Consider the following 22,379-nt stretch of genomic DNA (forward strand, 5'->3'; position numbering starts at 1 on the left):
TATATTACCTTTTATGGCTTATGTTACAGAGCATGAAGAGAAACAAAACAAGTTCCGCGCCCTCCGCAATCGCCAGGATCTGTTTCAAGAGGAAGGCATTCTTAACTTGATCCTGGAAGCAATCGACAAGATAAATGTGATCACGTCTCAGGGTTTCCTTGCTGGTTTCCTCGCCGGAGATGAATCTGGACAAAGCTGGGATATGATATCTGTGTATTTGTACCAACTTTTGGGTAAGTTAATAACTTTAGAAGAACTATTTACTAAAAGCAGATAATAAGTAATAGTTTTTTTGTTGGTGGAGGAAAGAAAATTAATTTGTAAAAAATATCATATGATCAAAGCAAGTAAAACCGTTGGTTAACCTGAACCCTTTCAATTCTGTAAATACACAATACGCTTGTGTTAGTGCACACATATGTGCACTATAATATATCTGTGCAGTTGTCTAATCTCCCTTGCGAATGACCGTGGCAGAAATTGTTCCGTTAAGAACATCACCTTCATTATCATTGGAGATCACTGATCAAACGGCCATTATAAATATAATTTACGTTTCTCTCCACAGCCGCTATAATCAAAGGTAATCACACTAATTGTGCACAATTCGCCAATTCCAACCGTCTGAACTGGCTGTTCTCGAGACTCGGCTCCCAAGCTTCTGGTGAGGGTACCGGAATGCTGGATGTATTGCACTGCGTGCTCATCGACTCACCTGAGGCTTTGAACATGATGAGGGTGAGTGAGAAGAGACTATTAATATTAGAATACAAGATTTATAAGTTGGTTACAGTATATTCTTATTAATAACATAGATTAAGTAAATTTATATATATATATATAAGGACTCTTTAAGAGAATATTTGTATATATTTATGCATACACAATTATAGTATTTATACTACCATCTAAATGCGTTTTTTGAATTTTCGTACGTGTTATTTATTTGTAGAGCTGTGTTATTCACATTACTTTCCTGCTTAATTTTCGAAGTGCTAAAAGTTTGAGGATATCCTTTATTTGGATAAGTGGTCTTTTTACAATTTCATTTTCCTGTCTATACTCTATTCCAACCGAAAGAGTAGACAAGCCACATAAACAACATTTGACAGCAAATTGACACAATATCATTGGTTGGCTTGATTAATCTATGGATTTGCGAAAAATAAAATTAATGTTAGTTATTTATAGACATCTCTGAGTGATCAGACTCTTTAATAAATTAGCCAATAAAAAAAAAACATTTATTATTGATGATTGAGATTGATGGAAATTTTCTTTTACTTTTACAATAATCAATTCCATTTTATTTAATCATGAACCGAGGACTGGAATGGCCGAAACATAGAGGCGAGACTTTCCATTCATTCAATTTGCTAGAAATGTTCAGCTTGAACTAGCTCTTTTCCATACTAGTTTTTATCAGTGGTACCATCCAGTCATCATTACTCTACCACGAGTCAGCGATGCTTATGCTTGTGCTTGTATTCCAGTATAAATGAATGAGCATACCAACTAAGATAGCTGAACTATCTCCAAAAATGTATCAGTAGATTTATTTTGAATGATTGAAAAGGATAGACTTTATATATTCATTAAACGATTGGCAAAATATTAGTAATTATATTGTACCCAAAAACATTTATTTTATGATAAAATACTTTCAGGATGAACACATTAAAGTAATTATATCGCTGCTGGAAAAGCACGGGCGTGACCCGAAAGTCCTGGACGTGCTGTGTTCCCTCTGCGTCGGTAATGGAGTCGCTGTCAGATCTTCACAAAACAACATCTGTGACTATCTCCTTCCCGGGAAGAATCTGCTCTTACAAACTCAGCTTGTAGATCACGTGTCGAGGTAATTTTTTTAGAGTAACACTAATTAAGACAACGTGTAGTTCAACAAGACTAAACATTTTAAATTGTACAACCTCATGAGAGCTATTCTGTGAGAACATCTCTTAATTTAACGTAGAACACGATCGTGTTACGTCAGTCAGGGATATTTGACATGGACTATAATAATTATAGCACTTAATTATGTGTATCCTAAACAAATCAAATAAACTTATCGCCGTAATGAAGTTTATTCTTACAGAATAAAATTTCAGGCCTTGTTTTATACATATAAACATTGAATGCGTTGCCATCTTTTAGAAAATAGTTAATACAAATTAAGTATAATATATACACATATATAATTTGTATAATATTAATGAAGAATACGATTACGATTTATAAGCATTTTTTTGTTATTAAAATGAGACTAATTTCAAAGATTTCTGTAAAAGAAAAAAATAACAAGTATCAAATCAAATTTTTAATGTTTTTAGTGTGCGTCCTAACATCTTCGTGGGCCGAGTTGAAGGATCAGCGGTGTATCAGAAGTGGTACTTCGAAGTGACCATGGACCATATTGAGAAAACTACCCACATGATGCCGCATTTGAGAATTGGATGGGCTAATACTACTGGGTAAGAATCATTTTCAGCCATTTCTAGTCTCAACTGTACTGAACTCTTTTTTTAATATATTATAAGAATATTAGAAAAAAACATCTTTCTGATAAAAACTTATTTTCCCTAGGTATGTCCCGTACCCAGGAGGCGGTGAAAAGTGGGGTGGTAATGGAGTGGGAGACGATCTTTCCTCGTACGGTTTTGATGGAGCCTTCCTCTGGTCCGGAGGCAGAAAGACGCCTGTTAATAGAACTCACGCAGAAGAACCATTTATTCGAAAAGGTAATTTTAATTTACCCATAAAATTAGTACAAACAAATTCTTCAACTTCTTCAATATTAGTATAGACATGGGTAAATCTGAACTATTGTTTTCCTGGTTTAATAGTGTTAAGATTTGGTCAACATTTTTAGGTGACGTCATCGGATGCGCTCTCGACTTGACCGTGCCGCTCATCAACTTTATGTTTAACGGAATAAGGGTCACGGGTTCCTTCACTAATTTCAACTTGGAAGGCATGTTCTTCCCCGTCATCAGCTGTTCCAGCAAGTTAAGGTAAATTATATATTTCTTCTACTAATAAATCAAATGTCACCTGACGATTGATGTACTTCTGTTTATAGACGTAACGGTCTGTGACGTACTTGTTTATATTATTTAACTTAAAAGTTAAACGTGTCAATAGTCGTTACAGTTAGGCATGGCTTGTACTTATGTATATCATAACATGCTGTTCTCCTATCGGACTTGCCCACATCGCCAGCGTTCCTTGTTCTTGTACTCCGGATAATATTCCCAATTTCTTGTACATAGTTGTCGATTTCTCCTCGGCGGTGAACACGGACGTCTCCGATACGCAGCTCCTGAGGGGTACTCTCCTCTAGTAGAATCGCTACTGCCGCAACAGATCCTGAATCTTGAACCCTGTTTCTATTTCGGAAACTTGGCCAAGAGGGCGCTCGCCGGGCCCCCCCTCGTGCAAGACGATACAGCATTCGTGCCCACGCCTGTTGATACTGCTTTAGTGAGTATTTATAAGCTTAATTCTGTACCATATGCATTTAGGTGGACAACTAACTGTTATTGATACTGTTCTTTCAGTAACGGTTCAAGATTTTGTTAAATCATATTGCAATTTAATTGGGTATTTCTTTGAGCAAATAAATTGTGTTATTCAAAATTTAAACCAATACTCTACACCAACCATTAATATTGATTCATTTAGTTGATTGATTGAGGATTTAATTGTGAGTAATTAATATATGATATAATAATATATAAATAATATATGATTGATTATTTACAAATTATGGCAAGTTTAAATGTGTAAACATTGTAAATAAACTGTCAGATTACTGTGAGTGTGTAACTGTAATGATAAAGATAACTTTATCTATTGAAATGAAATTAATTCTTCTAGAAATTCTAAAATAATGATAAGATTCTTAGTCGTCTGTATTAACTTAAAGAGAAAACTTATTTTTTTTTTCCAGATAACCTTACCAACTTACATCGAACAGATCAGAGACAAGCTCGCTGAAAATATTCACGAAATGTGGGCGATGAATAAGGTAATAAGGCGTTATTAGGTGGTAGGGTTTTGTGCAAGACCGTCTAGGTAGGTACCACCCACGCATACACATCAGATATTATACCATCAAACAGCAATACCTAGAATTGTTGTGTTCCGGTTTGAAGGGTGGGTAAGTCAGAGTAACTACAGGTACAAGGGACATAACATCTTAGCTCTCCAGGTTATTGGCGCATTGGTGATGAAAGGAATGTTTAATATTTCATACAGCGCCAGTGGTAATGGGCGATGGAGACCACTTACCATCATTTGACCGTCCGCCTGACTACACGATAAAAATGCGCATATTTTAATAAATTTGAGATAGATAGATAGATTAGAAGTTGAAATTTAAATTAGCGACGAATAAAATGATGTAATTTTGTTTATGAAAGAAAAAAAACGGTTTCAATATTAATTTATCAAAGATATACCTACCTACCTACGTTACCTTATAAACTTTGACTCATTTGTTGGCCTAGTGGCTAGATGTAAAGCGGCAGATCCCGAGATTCTGGGTTCAAACCCTAGGTTGTGCCGATAAAAAATTTTTGGGTTTTGTATCGAAAGATACTCGTGACCGGCGTCTGAAAATTGGCAGTGTGTTCACTCCTGTGTCTCGGTGCGCACGTAAAGCCGTTTGTCGTGCCTCCGAACTCTTTCCACCGGATATAAGACTGAGGGAATAGAGAGTGCACCTGTGTTAGTGCACACACTCTTGCACTGTAGCATGTCCGGCGTAGCTGGCTGGTCTCCCTTGAGATTAGCCGCTGTGCGCGAGTCGGCCAGGGCGAATGACCAGTATCACCTAACGAGCCCGCGCGACACGAGTGTGTGATGAGCGCGAGGTGGTGGTGTCGCAGATCGAGGCGGGCTGGAGCTTCGGCGCGGCGCGGGAGGACGCGCGGCGCGTGCACCCGTGCCTCGTGCCCTTCGAGCGCCTGCCGCCCGCCGAGAAGAGATACGACGTGCAGCTCGCCGTGCAGACGCTCAAGTACGTACACCTGCCGCGGGAACCTCATCCTTCTCATTTTACATATTTTATTTATGATTTTTTAACGGTACTAATAAATATTTTTCTTAGTGGTATCGATTCATTATTTGTTTTTTATTCAGAACAATCCTCGCTCTGGGCTACTACATAAGCTTGGACAAACCCCCGGCGCGTATTCGTAATGTCCGTCTTCCAAACGAACCATTTATGCAAGTAAGTTGTCGGGAGATATTTCCGGACTTCTCATTTAGATCAGTTTCAATCATCATAATGTGATCTTGAAATAGTAGATTGTTTTTTTAATATTACAATGCTTTTTATTAATATTACCAAACTCGTTATTTTACAAAAAAAAAACTAAAATAAAATGGTTTCTTCTTAGTCAAATGGTTACAAACCAGCTCCGCTGGACCTAAGTGCTGTCACCCTGACACCGAAGATGGACGAGCTTGTGGATCAACTGGCTGAAAACACGCACAACTTATGGGCCCGAGAACGCATTCAACAGGGCTGGACCTACGGTCTCAACGAGGTAGATTTAAATTAGTTCAAGAAAATACTTTACACACCGATTTTTTTACCAAAAAGAACCAGCTAAAAATTCCATACCAATTTAATTTGGATTGAAAAATTGGATCATACATTATAAAAATAATTAAGAAAAAAAAGTGCCTAAATAATATTCTCTAATCTTAATGAAATCATTGACTACAATTATTAACATGAATAATATAAATAAACCACTAAACATGTCAAAAAAGTAATGTCTATATTAATTAATAGTTTTAATTTAATAAACATAATATATCAGCGTACATTTATGGCTATGCACAGAACTGTGCACTATAATATGTCCTGCACTATTTGCTTGTCTTTTTTGGTAATCGGTCAAAGGCACAAGACTTATGTATTAGTAGTGAAGGCTTATACTTACTTAGGTACCTACTGTATATTTTTAAAATTTTATTTCATTTAGTATTCTTAGTATTCTTCTCAAAGCATTAAGAAACAACATTGGGTCTTAAAGTTGGCAACATGTCGGCCTAGTTACCACGCTACAGTAGACCACATATTAATAATTCATTTTTCAGTCTTAGTGTTTTCTCAAATAGAATCGAGGTCGTCGCCAGAAAGTTCTAGATCCAACTGCTGTGACTCTCACATTTAATATTTGTTGTATTTATTAGGTGTGAGGGTCACAGCTAGTTGTGTCTGGATTACCACACAGAAGAATCAAGAGAAGATATCCTTTACCAATTCAATATTTTTGCATTACATATCATAAATTTGCAATGATTTTATTTAAATGATTTCGTTTTACAAGCTTAAATTAACCGAAAAGTAATCTTCAGGATTCAGACATGCACAGATCTCCACATCTCGTCCCCTACCCGAAAGTCGACGATGCGATTAAAAAAGCCAACAGAGATACTGCATCTGAAACTGTACGAACTCTTCTCGTTTACGGATATAACCTCGATCCACCGACTGGTGAACAACACGAAGGTATGTGTATAACAATAATTATAATCATAATTTTCTTCAACATCGTAACATTCGAAAAAGATCAATTTATTATAGCTATCTTGGCAAGAATTCATACATGGAGCGTGTAAAACGTCACTTGCCATGATATCTTGAATAATATATAAAACATTACAGCTTTATAATAATAATAAAATAATTCATTGGGAATTAATTTACAATTTACAGAAAAAAATGCTCTTTTCAATTGCACAAAATATACAAGTAAACAAAATATTTCAAAGTTGATCCTTCGAGCCGGATTTATACAACAATATTAAAATATGTTTTGCAGCTTTATTAGCCGAAGCATCAAAACAGAAGCAAGCTGATTTCAGAACATACAGAGCGGAGAAAAACTACGCGGTCAGTTCGGGAAAATGGTATTTCGAATTTGAGATCCTCACTGCTGGCCCTATGAGGGTAAGTAACAGACATACTATTTGATCATAATAGAATTATGACTTATATTCCTTACGCCTCGCTGTCTAAGGAACCTTAAAATTTTAGTAAATTATATAACACTGATTTATTTTATACATATAGGTAACATATGGCTAATGATAATTTATCAATAACCATCAGATATAAGTTCAGCCTTTTATTTCCATCGTTTAATGCACTCATGAATACAGCAAAATATATGCCTATATAAAAATATTAACCACATAAATACAAACAATTGTTCTATTATATTTTTTTAGGTTGGGTGGGCTCACGCGGACATGGCGCCCGGTATGATGCTGGGACAAGACGAAAACTCCTGGGCCTTTGACGGCTATAACGTACGTATCCAATTTTTTCATACTACAGTTTTAGATTAACTTTGAAATAGACATTTCAATACCAATAATATAATCTGGTGTCGAAAATTATTGATGGTGAAGTGTATCGAATATTAAAAAGTTTGATTACAACAGTCGTTAAAATGGCACGCTGGTACGAGTGACACGTTCGGACAGCAGTTGAAAATCGGTGACATTGTCGCTTGCTTCTTAGACGTTCCCGACCAAACGATTAGTGAGTTATTAGGAAATTCAGCTCCTTGTCTGATAAATGGTCTTGACTAAAAAAACGGAAAAGAATATCCGTAACAAAATTTAAATATCGAACGCATGAAATAATATTGATGTTGTATTAAAACTAAAATATTTACGTTTCTTCTATGTCGTAACATTAGTGTATTTGTGTTGTGTTAGAAGTTAACTTCTATCAGTCTATTCGAATGGTCTTAATTGAATACAGGAATTATCGATTGATTTAATTTCGTGCCCATTGATCGCCAATATATTTTTGAATGGGATCTTCGAGACTTGAATTTGCCAAACTATTTATTATAATTCGAAACATTTATCAGACAAGCACAAAAGTGTGTTATGGTTGGTGGTATTCTCGATTTTGTCGTCTTGTGGTACCGTATTATATTCAGTACAATCCTTATGATCCTCTGTATTTCGACTTACCTGTATATATAATATCCCAATATTCCTAATGTTGCTATTTTCACCCTCGATCCAATAATACATTACAAACTTAAAACATTTAAAAAAAAAAAAGATTATAAGGGAACAGAAGAAATAGAGAAAACAAGAATTGTTGCATAAAGCATTTGCAACTTAATTGTAAATTGAGACTTTAACTTTTAAGGAGGAAAAAGTGTACTCCGGTAGTACGGAGTCGTTTGGCAAGCAATGGGCAGTGGGGGACGTTGTAGGAGTATTCCTTGATCTCATTGATAAGACGATAAGTAAATACTGAAGAATTTTGACTGGCAACACTTAGCTTGCTTATAGAGGCGTGGCGGGAACATTGTTTATAATTCATTTTGAAATAAACCTCTAAATAAACTTTTACAAAAATTAAAAAGGAAAATATAAAAATGGACATACTAAATGATTAATTATTATTATCAATTAAAGTATTATTATAAATTATTTTCGACTAAAAATATAAAGCGTTAAATAGAACACACTATAGATTTACCTTTAGTCTATTTAAACTTTATTTTAAAATATATTTCGTAATATTTTACATTGTATGTATATAAATAATAACTCAATTGAATGTGTAAATATGTTCCTGCCACTGTTAAATTCACGCCAGGCTTTTATAGCTAAGCTAATCGGCAAGATTACGTCTGCTTCCGATGTAATACCATCACATCGCTTTGCTTATAAATAAAACAGAATTAGATAGTTTTTTTTTTATAATTAATAATATATTGATATCGATGAATTTTAGCATCATCGAAAGCATGACTAGATACTTAGAACGTCATTGAATATTAAATCGCTCTATGGAAAGTTCTAAGTTTAGCGAGATGCATATAAAAATATGCAAATCTCTTTGAATAGATTATTTTTAAATTTTTATTAATTACGTGACAAATATTTGATGCACTTTTAAATAAATTTGTGATATACAACACTGACACATTTGCCACTAATATTTTCAAAATGGACTTGATTCCAAATTTGAATACCGTTTTATTTTTCCAAAAACAATTGCCTGCTGCCTTGATTATTACTAAATGTTAACCTTTGGAGTATCTAAATTAACCATTGCTTGTTCGAAATGTTTGTTACTTAACGCCATAATTGAGTTCTTGAGTTGCAATTTGTTAATTTAAATGGTAATTTGGTAGGTTCAGAAATCAAAAGTGAGCTAGATGTGAAATCCATAAAGTACAGTATTTATGGTATAATTTTCTATGATATTCAAGCATGGGTATTGATTTAGGATTCCACGTCATGGTCACTCTTGTTTTGCTTGGTCGTGCAGGTATTTTTGAACCTTTAGTATCCTTAGACCTTTTGGTGTTTCATTTTTTCTGCGTCTCATAAAAAATAATTGGGTCTATATAAAACTAAAGAAATTTTCCAAGTATGTAATTATAGAACAAAATTTGCTTTCTAACTTGACCATCAGGTAAGAGCATGTTTGTGTCGGAATCGAATTGTACTCAAATTTTAATATTTATAATAATTGCGTGATAGGTTTCTCTCTGAATGGAGAATTACTGATGGATGCTCTGGGTGGTGAGACTACATTCGCAGATGTACAGGGAGACAATTTCGTACCTGCTTGTACTCTTGGAGTTGGCCAAAAAGCAAGGTAAATACCATTTACCAAATCTATATATTTGAATTAAACAAATATATAAATCTATTTCTCTTTTCTGGTTCTAATATTTATTATAACTGTTCTACTGAAATACTAAATATTTTTTACCCACTATTTTTTATGAAATGTTCTTTTATTTGCTATATTTGCTAAATGTTTTAATTTTTAGGCTTTCCTATGGTCAAGATGTAAACTCTCTGAAATATTTTACAACGTGTGGTCTTCAAGAAGGTTATGAGCCGTTCTGTGTGTAAGTATTCTCATATCTTTAAACACTGTCGTATATAACACGTACATCCTAAGTCTTCCACTTCACAATTATGGCAAAAAAAATCTGGGGTTATGATGTTTTTAGTAATATGAAACGGGATGTCACACACTGGTATACGAAGGACCAGCCAATATTCGAAAATACAGATGAAATGGCAGACACCAGAATTGATGTGACAAGGATACCTGCAGGATCCGGTAAGTGCCTAATTTGCATAATACATTTCATACTAGTGAACGAAAACATCGTGAAGTTATGCACGATTGCACGCGTCGGTTGAAAATATGCCATGCCGTATTCAACAAGCGAGGTCAATTAAGCTCCAAACCTTCTCCGCCAAAAGAGGTCTTAGCTTAATAGTTAGATAATTACAAGTTGTTATTTTATGAATATTGAATGTTAAAGAACTGAAGTACGAGTATATACTTCGAATATTTTCAAAAAACAATAAATGGTAATAAAAATGAAACCGTTCTTACAGTGTACAGGAACGAGGATTAAAAATACCCATATTTGTATTGATTTCAGATACTCCGCCATGTCTCAAAATATCTCATAACACATTTGAGACTATGGAGAAGGCAAATTGGGAATTCCTTCGTCTGTCCTTGCCAGTTATTTGCCAAGCAGAATTCATTGAGTAAGAATTGTATTTTTAATAAATTTCAATCGTCATCAGAGTTATTCAGTAAGAATTAACCTGTGATAGCTGGTGGATAAGTGTCATTTACGTTAACATTGTTTAGTGATATTTTGATATGTGATTGGATTTGATTTTCGGTAGGAAGGATAATTGAACTACAGTTAATATAGACACGAGAGACATAACATTCTTAATCCCAATATAGTCAATAAATTCGTAATATACGATAGTCTGCAAACTTTTTTTTCAAAATAACGAAGACTGTTAATTGTCACGTGATCTGTACTTTTAATACTTATTTAAATTATCCCAGTGAGTCTGAGAAAGCCCGTCGTTGGGTCGAGATAAAGGAGCGTCAACAGATCCTGATGAAGGAAGCGACTGAGGCGCAGATGCCGGCACACATCGACCAGATCATGAGGAGCGGGTTCACCATGAACGATATTAAAGGTCAGTTGCACTATTCGTCACAGATAACCAAATTTACCTGGAACCCAAATTTTATATATTTAGAGAATTAAATAAAAAGTGTTATCTTATTCCTTGTGATGTAGATTTGTTTATCCACCAGTATTGAATTAGATTTTGTTATAACATGTATATATTAAGTTATTTATTTATCATTCTTATGAAACTATAAGAAATGGTATATGGGTTGAATTTCGTTTGACTTTGTTTTGCTTATATGTAATAATAAAATGTATATTACTTTTAATTATTTTGGTTGCGCTGAATCCCCTTATAAAATATTATTTTTAAAAAGCTTTTTTTTGCCCGTGTGACCCTTTTTGTTTCTCCCTCCCCCCAAGGTCTGCATTATGATGAAAACCAAGAAGAAATGCCGACTTCAAAGGCCAAAAAACAACCTTCGAGGCCTCCGAGGAAAGGTTCCATTCCCCGCGGTGTCACGATACAGAATTACAATTTGCAACCAGGTCCTGACAAAAGCTCGAAGCCAAACTTATCCTTCGCTTTGCCATATCTAATTTAATTTAACAAATTCTTTAATGCCTTTAATATCGTATTTATTATAGTGAAATATTCATATGGTGTAATATTTTGCTACGTTATTTAACTGAACTAAAAATATTTTCATCTCTATTTCACATCTTGTCTTTTCTCAAACTTTTTAATCTTTAGCATAAATTCAGTTTAGATTTTTGAATACAACATCAAAAGGCTAGTATTAATATTCATGCAAATATAATCACGTGACTGATTAAGTAACTTTTCCAATCAAAGAGTAACCATAACCGTCTTTATTCAATATTAATAACAACATATTAATAACAATTGTTTAGTCACGTATGCATTTGACAATAATATTAAAGCAGCTATTAACTTCGACAATTATATTGAACCAAAAATTTTGTTTTGTAAACTTACGATGGATGGGTTCAGGTACTGTCAACGGTATGCATCGTTCCACCAGCGAAGCAGAAATGTCTAAATATGAGCTTGGAGTTCAGAGCGTAGAAGATAAGAAAGCGGATAAGAGAGGAAGATCTCCTTTCAAGTAAGGAACAACTATTTACCTATTCAATAATTCCTAAAGTTGTTCTGAAGTTTTCAGAATCATTTTAAACTTTTATCGTTCATTAAATCGCCGTAATAACTTAAATTAGAAGCTATTATTGCTGAGCTTTTCTTATATCTTATAGTATTTCTCTTATAAATTATTATTATCGTAAGAAGTTAACCCGCAATGACGAATCATGACTGAATAAACTCCAAATTTTTCATCAAAAAAGATTATCCTTATTTAGATATCAGGAAAACTTTTGTGTAAATTACTTGCAAGACATCTCAAAATATATTTTGAATTTATAATTCTTATAAATAAGTTATAAGCTCTGAACATAGGTTTCCGAATACAATTTATAAATACTTGTATCCCAACAGATTCTTCAGAAGCAAGCGCGGTGAAAGTGGTGAGCGTTCGAAATCTCGAAAATCCAAAACACCAGATCCATTCAGCGACACCGAGGTGTCTCCTGAGAGGGGAATGAAACGGCCTAACCCCCAAATAAGAATATCTCAGGTGATTTCAATTCTGTTTCATCGTGTATAAAGTTATTTTTGCTTTGAAAACCGTTATAATTTAACTTAGTTTTTAGAAAATTTTACATAATATTTGATTGAAAGTCCCAGTTTTTAATATTAATAATCTGCACTTTTTATCTTTCCAACAAACTACCCAGTTTTTATTATTAGAGTGTCAAATAACATTCCCGAAAAATGTAAATATGTGATATTTTACGTGATGTGTTTTGTTTCTAAGGCGAATCAAAGGTACAATAATACGCAGGCTAGATCCAGTAGGCCTAACCTGTACGGAAGCCAGACGGGCTTGAATGTAAGTTCAGTCTCTGTATAATTATTGGTCTATGTCTTTTCAAATTTATAACCTAATCTTCAATTACATCTTCAGTCTTCTGTAGTCGCTGTGTCGTCTTAAATTGTATATTAATGGTTTTTCTTTTGTTTTATGACTGTGACTTATCTGTATATCTTTAACACCTTTATCTTGAGGCAAAATTATTTGATTGTATCTAAAAATTGGTATGACCAAAATCGTTCATAAATATTTATGTAAAACAACAACTGATTTCATTTCTTCGTTGAAATTAGTTATAACATCATCATTGTTTCCCAGGAATACCTTATGTTCATGAAATTAATAGTAGAGAGTATCAGACCGACATATAATAATATTTTGAAAGCAATCCACCTTTATCTGTGCGTCGACTCGCATTAAAATTAAATAAGTAAATATAAATAAATATTGGACAACATCACATACATTACTCTGATCCCAATGTAAGTAGCTAAAGCACTTGTGTTATGGAAAATCAGAAGTAACGACGGCACCACATACACCCAGACCCATGACAACATAGAAAATTAATGAACGTTTTCTATATCGATTCGGTCGGGAATCGAACCCGGGACCTCGGAGTGGCGTACCATGAAAACCGGTGTACACACTACTCGACCACCGAGGTCGTCATGGATTGTTCATGTTGTTTTTACCACTTTTCTTTGACATATTTATGGAAAATAATTTTCCATAAATATGTCAAAGAAAACAATAGTAACTACTGCGTTTCTTGCCGGTTCTTCTCGGAAGAATCTACTATCCGAACCCGTGATGGTTTACATTTATTTCAAAACTAACACGATTCATTTTTTTTTCAATTCAATGATACTTTAATACTTGAATAAAAAATGTTTTGATTTTTTTATTACAAAAGTGTAACATTTTAAAATTTATGTTAATTGTTTCGGAAAGTGCTAACAATATCAAACATTCTTAGAACTGCCATCATTACCATCCTTCGCTTGCATAGAACTTTTTTCGGGTCGTTTAGTCATCTGAATGACGCCAGCTCTTTGAAATGCTTTTGCTGGTCGGTTTGCTTGTCGCGTTGCGGTTTTTTTTTTTTGAGGCACCAAGTGCTAACGGTATTGATTGACGCGTCTAACACAGAAAAAAATCCTCGTCTCCGTCGACTCTTATACAACAATTACGGGATATCACCGTCGTCGTCTTTTCTGGGACATGCTTTTGAGCCCGATCTTCGGCTTTTATTTTCAACGGATTAACACGCGGTGGCTTTTTCACTTTTTTACGTCGGAGATTAATAAACACACTTTCTTCCAGACCAACCTAACAGTAGCGACCCCTCCACAAGAGCGTAAGCAGATGACGACGGGCGCGCTGTCGGCCGCCGCCACGGAGACGGTCGGCAACGAGATCTTCGACTCGGACTGCTTGAAACTCATCAACGAATACTTCTACGGCGTTCGGTAACAAATGCTTAAAACTCACTATCGTGTAATAGAACTGTTGTGATATTTCTAATATTTGATATTTTATTCCAAAAAAGACACAAAAGAGAACAAAAATCTGTGTGTATCACCTAAAATTTTCAAAAGTCAGAAATAGTTAAAAGTTTCTTTTTATTATTAAAAATAGGTGGCTATCTATACTGACAAAAGGCTAACTGAAGGTAACTGATCACCACTGCCCATAGACATTTGTATGGAAAGAAATATTAAACATCCTCTACATAAACAGCACGAAATACTGGTGTTTGATGGCAGAATATGTAAGTAAAACAGTATAATTATTAGCGCTGTTTATTTACGCAGGATCTTCCCTGGTCAAGATCCAACTCACGTGTACATTGGCTGGGTGACCACGCAGTACCATTTGCACTCGAAGGACTTCAATCAGAACAAAGTGACTAAGTCTTCTGTCATAATCACTGATGATTATGACCGTGTCATTGAAAGGTAACGTCGTAAGTGGTACTAAAATTTAACCGCAGATTTTGACTTTACATTACATACATTAGCAGCCTGTAAATTTCCTACTACTGAGCTAAGGCCTCCTCTCCCTTTGAGGAGAAGATTTGGAGCATATTCCACCACGCTGCTCCAATGCGGGTTGGTGCAGGTGCACTCTATTCTCACTCTCACAATCCGATTGGATGGCAAATCCGACACGAGCGGAAAGAGATCAGGCGCAGAACCAACAGCTTTACATACCAAGACACGGGATTATACACATTTCCAACATCCGGACTCCAGGCGGTTACTGATAATTTTTGAATAGAAAATCCCCATAACTGTTTATTGGTCCGACCTGGGGCTTGAACCTATAATCTTGAGAAACTAGGCGGAATATATGTTATGCAAAAGCCTTGTAGTTGATGTTTTCCATTAAAAAAAATATTGTATATAACTATTAGTTGATTGTGTATTTCTTTTGAGAAAAACAGTAACGTCTGATATTATTGCTGTATCTTCTCTAGAGAATCTGCATTTCCAATCAGCGGTAGCGGTACATTCAGTCATATAACTAGCTACCCGACCCTGCTTCATAAGGGTATATACAACTTTTATACAAACATAAAAGAAAAAATCTTGTATTTTTCTAGCTAAGTGCTATGTTAATGGATGTAATATTCATATAAACCTTCCTCTTGAATCAATCTGTTCTGATTTAAACTGTATTAAAAACCGTTGCGTAGTTTAATAGATCTAAGCGTAAAGGCGGAGATGAGTGTTTTATATTATGCGAAAATGATGATTCCAAAATTCTACCGCAAACCTACTCGATAAAAGTACATTATAATTTTGTAAACATTACCTTTTAGACTTTATAACTTATAATGTATCTAGTTTCAAGTGTAAAAGGATTAAGTCTTAATAGATTTCAAAGAGCGAAATGATAAAATATTCCAGCGTGAATCGTCAGTCCTGCTACATGGTGCGCGCGGACGAGCTGTACAACGAGGTGATGGCGGAGGCCACCGCCAAGGGCGCCTCGCAGGGGATGTTCATTGGCTGCTCCGTCGACACCTCCACCGGCACCGTCGCCTTCACCTGCGAGGGGAAGGACACCAGCATCAAGTTCAAGGTCGACCATATCACGTGTAGCTAAACTTAATAATGTTTAGGCGATTAATTAAATAAAAAATAAATGAACCATTCAAGTTTCCAAAGGGCATTAAAAATATTCAATGGCTTCTTAAACCTAAATATTTGCTTTGTACTATATTATTATCTGTGATTATAGTATCGTACATTTATAAAAAATATGTAAAGTGTATTTGTGATCTAATTACTATTATATGTACTTTGTCTGATTTATGCAAAGGCGACCCCAGGCGGATTCTGACCCACATCTAGATATACTAATAATATAGATTTTTTTCAGAATTTCTATCAACTATGTAATGGAGTGTTTAAAATAATCATATTTTCATTCAGATGGAAACGGAAACAAAACTCTTCCCCGCTATATTCGTAGAAGCGACATCGAAAGAGATCCTACAAATCGAGCTCGGAAGGTCATCCACGAGTCTCCCCCTGAGTGCCGCAGTGCTGCCGACCAGCGACAAACATGTCAACCCACAGTTCCCACCGAGGCTGAAGGTGCAGTGTTTGAAACCACACCAATGGGCGAGGGTAAGTCAAAAATGTGATTGATAATGTCAGATACATATAACAACTTCGATACGTCTAATCAGCTGGGCATTACATAAAAAATGGGTAAAGATCAACGGAATTCAAAATATAACCTAAATCTACGGTCGATTCCGAATCGATTTAGTCTCATACCGATAGGTTCAGTAGTTTTCACGTCCAGCAATAAGACATATACATTTTCTTACTTCACTTGTTTTTACTTTACTGTACTATGCCCCTGGTCCATGATGTTTTATTAATATTTTTCAATGATTATCTTCAGGTACCGAACCAATCGTTACAAGTCCACGCTCTGAAGCTGTCTGACATTCGCGGTTGGTCCATGCTGTGTGAAGACGCAGTATCCATGCTCGCTCTACACATACCCGGTAACGATTATTATGAAAATCTATATGACTTAAGGTTTCATTATAATTACTAACTGTCGTAGCATTAACTATACAGCCAGTTACATCCTTAATATTGTAACTATAGTTTAGGCCACCCAGTGTGAGTTCCTGGGTGACCCTTTCGGCCATTCCTAACACGAGTTGTACGCTTGATGGCATGAAAGTGTAAAACCTTCACATTTACGAGAAGAAAAGGTTTTCGATATAACGATTAGAAGATCGACTTTTTTTGTAGCATTTTTTATGCTCCGAAATAAAACCGTCTAAAATTCTATGTAACAAACTTTTAGGCGCTACAATTAATTAATTATAATTGTTCCATATTACAGAGGAGGATCGTTGCATTGATATCCTCGAACTGATAGAAATGGATAAACTGCTGAGTTTCCATTCGCACACCCTCACGCTGTACGCGGCGTTGTGCTACCAGAGCAATTACAGGTAAATTGATCAAACATGACGAAACCTAACAGCTATGGTCATTATTCCAAACAAATGTTTAACAACAAATTTCTTGCGAAAAAGGGACATTTGTAGTATTGAGAACAAATTATTATTAGCTGACTGTTTTATCAGTGGTAAAAAAATAGATATAGATACATCGAGATGGTTTTTCTGCGAATTGAAGGACCCTAATGGTTCCGTAACAAATGCTGGTAGATAGACATGAACGTGATAGATTTAATCATCACGTCACAATCAGATACACAGGTTTCCTTGCGAAGTTATTCTTCACGTTTTCACGGTGAAACTGATATTTAGTTAAATTCCACGAGTTTTATTATCTGGGCTATATTTTCATTAGCTACTGGATCTATCATAGTCAACTGCTAAATATGCATAAGGGGCGTTGATGCTTAGAATGTTTGCCATCTGTGTCTAAGAGAGATCAGTGGAATCATCACTGAATGTGTTTGTGCGTTCCCAGAGCGGCGCATGCGCTGTGCCAGCACGTGGACCAGAAGCAGCTGCTGTACGCGATCCAGTCGCAGTACATGTCCGGGCCGCTCCGCCAGGGCTTCTACGATCTACTCATCGCGCTACATCTCGAGAGCCACGCAACCACTATGTAAGATTTAAGCTTTAGAAATGCCAGTAGATATATACTATTCATTTTAATACCGTTGCCTTCAAATTGAAAGAGAAAATTCAGCAATATAAGAGGTATGCGCTAGAAACAAAAATAATATTACCATATTTATAAGCCAGTAACCAAACCACATAAAGAGATTATACTTTATTATTTACTTCATAACAAATTACCATCTTATATAAAAAATGTAAACTCAGTTAACGGGTTTAAGTCTCAACTCTCGAAATATATTTTAGAGAATACCCATTTTCGTAGCGATTAAAATACATATATACAGCGATTTAATTATATTCTATTCCGTTAACTAATTACCAATACGGCGAATATTGTATTGTTCGCATGTAAGGGAATCTTTATTTTTTTTATTCTCTTAAACCTTATCTTATGTACATATTTTTGAGAGTGCCTTACATACTCGTATTCAACATTTTCAACTGAAAATAATAATAATAATAAATATTGGACAACATCACATACATTACTCTGATCCCAATGTAAGCAGCTAAAGCACTTGTGTTATGGACATCAGAAGTAACGACGGTACCACAAATACCCAGACCCAAGACAACATAGAAAACTAATGAAGTTTTTCTACATCGACTCGGCCGGGAATCGAACCCGGGACCTCGGAGTGGCGTACCCATGAAAACCGGTGTACACACTACTCGACCACGGAGGTCGAAAATGTATAAATATCAACGTTGATATAATAATCAAAATATTTATTCAATATAGATGTTCAGAAGAACAGTTTCATAATGAGTGTGAAAAATTTATCACGCGTTCGGAAATAAACAACTCGGACTCGGAACAACAATTTGGTCATTACTAATAAATATAATTTATATCCAGGGAAGCGTGCAAAAACGAATTCGTAATACCACTCGGACCTGAACTGAAGGGGCTCTATGAGGACCCCGATATGGGACACAGCCTGAGATCGCTACAGACTGAGAGCGTGCGACCGCAAATGAAGATGACTGACATCGCGTGAGTATGAAATAAGTACCTAAAGACACATGTACCGACAGTTAAAAACATCTTATAAAATGTCAAGCCTCATGGCGCAATGCTTTACGGACTTACGGTTCGATCCTGACCCGTTGAGTATTGTCGTCTCTACTCTAAATATGTATATTTCGAATTCCGTGAATCGTTAATAGTTTTTATTAATCTCTCCTCTTTTAATCTTATTTGCATTCATTTTTAAGAACATCAAAAATCTTCTAATATTAAAGTATTCTCGCTAATAAGACTTCATTGGAAAGCGATTGTACCTTGTATGTCGAGTTTGAAAACTATTGCAAGTGTGAATAAAATTACTGACAGCTGCCATGACTGATATTATGTTTATAGTTGCGATCTAATGCAGAGGGCATCTGGTGATCTCGATTAATGTATTTAAATATGACACACACAGGGAGAGTATAACCGAGATCAGCAACCTTTACTCCCCGTACTTCCCTCTGGAAGTGGTGCGCGAGTTCGTGATGCAGGCGCTGGCGGAAGCCGTGGAGACCAACCAGGTCCACAACCGGGACCCCGTGGGGGGCAGCAACGAGAACTTGTTCCTGTGAGTAGTATTTATGTATAATATCAATAAGACATAACACAAAACGAAAAATATTTTATTCCTATTTAAGAAGTTTTGATTATTAATAATTATAATTGAACTTCCCTTCACTTTTTACAATAATAATAAGTACAATTACTAATGTACAAATTATAAAGGAAACCATTTCAGTATATCCTACATTGTTAAGGTAATAAAGATAATGGCGTTTTCCAATTTCGTTCAAATTTTATCATTAGTTGTTCTATTCAAACTACCAAACTGCGCACGATAGATGAAAGTCCAAGCACGTTTGTGCAAACAGAGATAAATTCTCAATTGTCTCAATCACATTAGCCTGATATGATATTAGCGGAGAGATCTTACAAAGTATTTAAAGCATGAGCTTAGAATTTCGAGTAAATTTTAACAGTGACGACTTTATAGCCGCATTGACGTCCCAATAATCTGCAAGCTAACTTGATCTATATTAATAATTTCGTACAGGTCTACGTTAGACCCGATCGAAATCTATCCACAATTATAGTTATCGTTAAAAAAAATGATTAGTTTAGTCGACAGGATGTATCCGCAAAGTTCGTATAATCGAGATATTTCGATATTACATCCATTAAATTCAACGACATGACAGTTGCACGGGCGGCCATATTTGTCGTTTACGGGGCCTGAAAGTACGTTCCGAATAAAAAATTCCTGCGGTGGGGTACAGTAGACTCAATGGAAACTTATAAACAATAAATTATAGATCAACGTTTGTGAAAAACTTTTGTGTTATATCAAAAGTAACGGATTAACAGTATGTTTCATTTATTTTACCCGAGCGAAGCCGGGTAAAATAACAAACAAGTTATCATTGATTCAAATTATTATTAATTCATCTGGTATTTAAATATTACTAGATAAATGACCACAATTTAATACTTATTGTAATTTTTAGACCACTGATTAAACTCGTGGACCGCCTACTGTTGGTGGGCATGATGAGAGATGAAGACGTGGAGAAGCTACTTATAATGACAAATCCTGAGACTTGGGATCCCACGTTTGACAAAGGTACGATGTAGGATAAGTTTTGATATTTTTGTGTGATTTTATTGTTTTTTCTTATGGGTAAATTTTTGAAGACAATTGACAGATTTTCTATACGCAAAAACTTTGCTCATTTCTGTATAATTTGAATTATATCTCATCAAATAAAACGTTTTGAAATTGTTATTAATAATTGTATGTACAATCTTTGATAATGAGAGAGGGATTTCCCCTTTTTTAAAGAATTTCGATGTAAGGACAGAAAACAAATGAACTCAAAATATTCTTTATTCAAATAGGCCTATAATAGCACTTTTTAATCGTCACGTTACTGTGTGGAATTAAATGTAAAATCATCGGTTCGGAAAGATGCTACCGAGAATATCCGGCAAGAAATTCACTAGTTATTTTTTTCCAACATTTTATTACAGAATTTATGTCAATAAAGTGCAATTAAATATATATCCTAACTGGAAGTCAATAAATACTAAGTCCATGTCTGTAATCTTGTATTGAGTAATGTTTTTTTTTTATCAATGTTTTGTTGACATAAGACTTACTAATATTTCATATATTTAATTTATTAATATTACAATAATTTAATTGAACATTTTATTAATTTAAAAACATAAATTCAAATCTTCTAATCGTAACCAACATATTATTTAAGATATGCTTTATCAAAAAAATATAGTCTCAAATCTTCAAACTGTCTACAGAAGGTAAAGATGAGCATCGGAAAGGTCTCCTGCACATGAAGATGGCCGAAGGCGCCAAGCTGCAAATGTGCTACTTGCTGCAACATCTCAACGACATCCAGCTGAGACACAGAGTAGAATTTATCATTGCGTTCGCGCATGACTTCGTCGGTGACCTGCAGACAGATCAGCTCAGGTAGATTTGAAAACTATACATGCTTGGAATGTTTCACGTTTGATCGGACCGACACCGACAAAATTTATATTAAATGAGTTTTTCAGTTGTATTATTTATAAAAAATAGTTATTGAAAAACCAAAAGGACCTTTCTAGGCTTTCTTAAACTAAATATGAATCAAATAATAATTTCGGAACACTAACATGCAAAAACATTGACAGATTCAGACACAAAATAATTACATAAAACAATAAATTAATTACTATAGTTAATACAGTCGTCAAATTCATAAAAAAAAATGTTACATTTACTAACTTAAATAACATTATTTCAGACGTTACACGGAAATCAAACAATCGGATTTACCGAGTGCAGTCGCAGCTAAAAAGACAAAAGAGTTCCGTTGTCCGCCGCGGGAGCAGATGAACGCTATTCTGAGTGAGTAACGCGCAACAAATTTGAACATGTTCCAAAATTAATTAGTGGTGTCTCGTTATATGTGATAAGTGTTAACAGTCGAGATGGCCCAGTGGTTAGAACGCGTGCATCTTAACCGATGATTTCGGGTTCAAACCCAGGCAGGCACCACTGAATTTTCATGTGCTTAATTTGTGTTTATAATTCATCTCGTGCTCGGCGGTGAAGCAAAACATCGTGAGGAAACCTGCATGTGTCTAATTTCAACGAAATTCTGCCACATGTGTATTCCACCAACCCGCATTGGAGCAGCGTGGTGGAATATGCTCCATACCTTCTCCTCAAAGGGAGAGGAGGCCTTAGCCCAGCAGTGGGAAATTTACAGCCTGATTATGTTAACATATTGCACATTTTGGTT

The 22,379-nt window shown here is 35.2% G+C and overlaps 1 protein-coding gene across 32 annotated transcripts in view; it reads left to right on the plus strand.

Annotated features, from left to right (window-relative positions):
* Window positions 1-22,379, plus strand: part of LOC113392068 (ryanodine receptor) — a 125,255-nt gene that overhangs the window by 59,548 nt on the left and 43,328 nt on the right. For 21 of the 32 annotated variants that reach the window (XM_064219289.1, XM_064219291.1, XM_064219290.1 and 18 more), the window contains 36 exons: window positions 30-233; window positions 569-738; window positions 1,668-1,858; window positions 2,334-2,474; window positions 2,587-2,741; window positions 2,873-3,014; window positions 3,273-3,483; window positions 3,953-4,030; window positions 4,893-5,023; window positions 5,146-5,236; window positions 5,406-5,555; window positions 6,376-6,529; window positions 6,843-6,970; window positions 7,252-7,332; window positions 8,195-8,294; window positions 9,544-9,661; window positions 9,840-9,920; window positions 10,026-10,138; window positions 10,470-10,581; window positions 10,898-11,034; window positions 11,394-11,519; window positions 11,986-12,100; window positions 12,487-12,625; window positions 12,866-12,940; window positions 14,249-14,394; window positions 14,740-14,883; window positions 15,838-16,012; window positions 16,366-16,563; window positions 16,847-16,952; window positions 17,303-17,414; window positions 17,902-18,042; window positions 18,919-19,056; window positions 19,487-19,639; window positions 20,577-20,692; window positions 21,388-21,562; window positions 21,879-21,982. In XM_064219289.1, the coding sequence (XP_064075359.1) occupies window positions 30-233; window positions 569-738; window positions 1,668-1,858; window positions 2,334-2,474; window positions 2,587-2,741; window positions 2,873-3,014; window positions 3,273-3,483; window positions 3,953-4,030; window positions 4,893-5,023; window positions 5,146-5,236; window positions 5,406-5,555; window positions 6,376-6,529; window positions 6,843-6,970; window positions 7,252-7,332; window positions 8,195-8,294; window positions 9,544-9,661; window positions 9,840-9,920; window positions 10,026-10,138; window positions 10,470-10,581; window positions 10,898-11,034; window positions 11,394-11,519; window positions 11,986-12,100; window positions 12,487-12,625; window positions 12,866-12,940; window positions 14,249-14,394; window positions 14,740-14,883; window positions 15,838-16,012; window positions 16,366-16,563; window positions 16,847-16,952; window positions 17,303-17,414; window positions 17,902-18,042; window positions 18,919-19,056; window positions 19,487-19,639; window positions 20,577-20,692; window positions 21,388-21,562; window positions 21,879-21,982 (4,851 nt within the window). Of the gene's footprint in view, window positions 1-29; window positions 234-568; window positions 739-1,667; window positions 1,859-2,333; window positions 2,475-2,586; window positions 2,742-2,872; window positions 3,015-3,272; window positions 3,484-3,952; window positions 4,031-4,892; window positions 5,024-5,145; window positions 5,237-5,405; window positions 5,556-6,375; window positions 6,530-6,842; window positions 6,971-7,251; window positions 7,333-7,467; window positions 7,568-8,194; window positions 8,295-9,543; window positions 9,662-9,839; window positions 9,921-10,025; window positions 10,139-10,469; window positions 10,582-10,897; window positions 11,035-11,393; window positions 11,520-11,985; window positions 12,101-12,486; window positions 12,626-12,865; window positions 12,941-14,248; window positions 14,395-14,739; window positions 14,884-15,837; window positions 16,013-16,365; window positions 16,564-16,846; window positions 16,953-17,302; window positions 17,415-17,901; window positions 18,043-18,918; window positions 19,057-19,486; window positions 19,640-20,576; window positions 20,693-21,387; window positions 21,563-21,878; window positions 21,983-22,379 lie in introns of all 32 variants that reach the window. The other 11 variants (XM_026628311.2, XM_026628324.2, XM_064219303.1 and 8 more) reach the window with 4 other exon arrangements.

Source organism: Vanessa tameamea, chromosome 27, assembly GCF_037043105.1.
Source record: "Vanessa tameamea isolate UH-Manoa-2023 chromosome 27, ilVanTame1 primary haplotype, whole genome shotgun sequence".
NCBI classification, from domain to species: Eukaryota; Metazoa; Arthropoda; class Insecta; order Lepidoptera; family Nymphalidae; genus Vanessa; species Vanessa tameamea.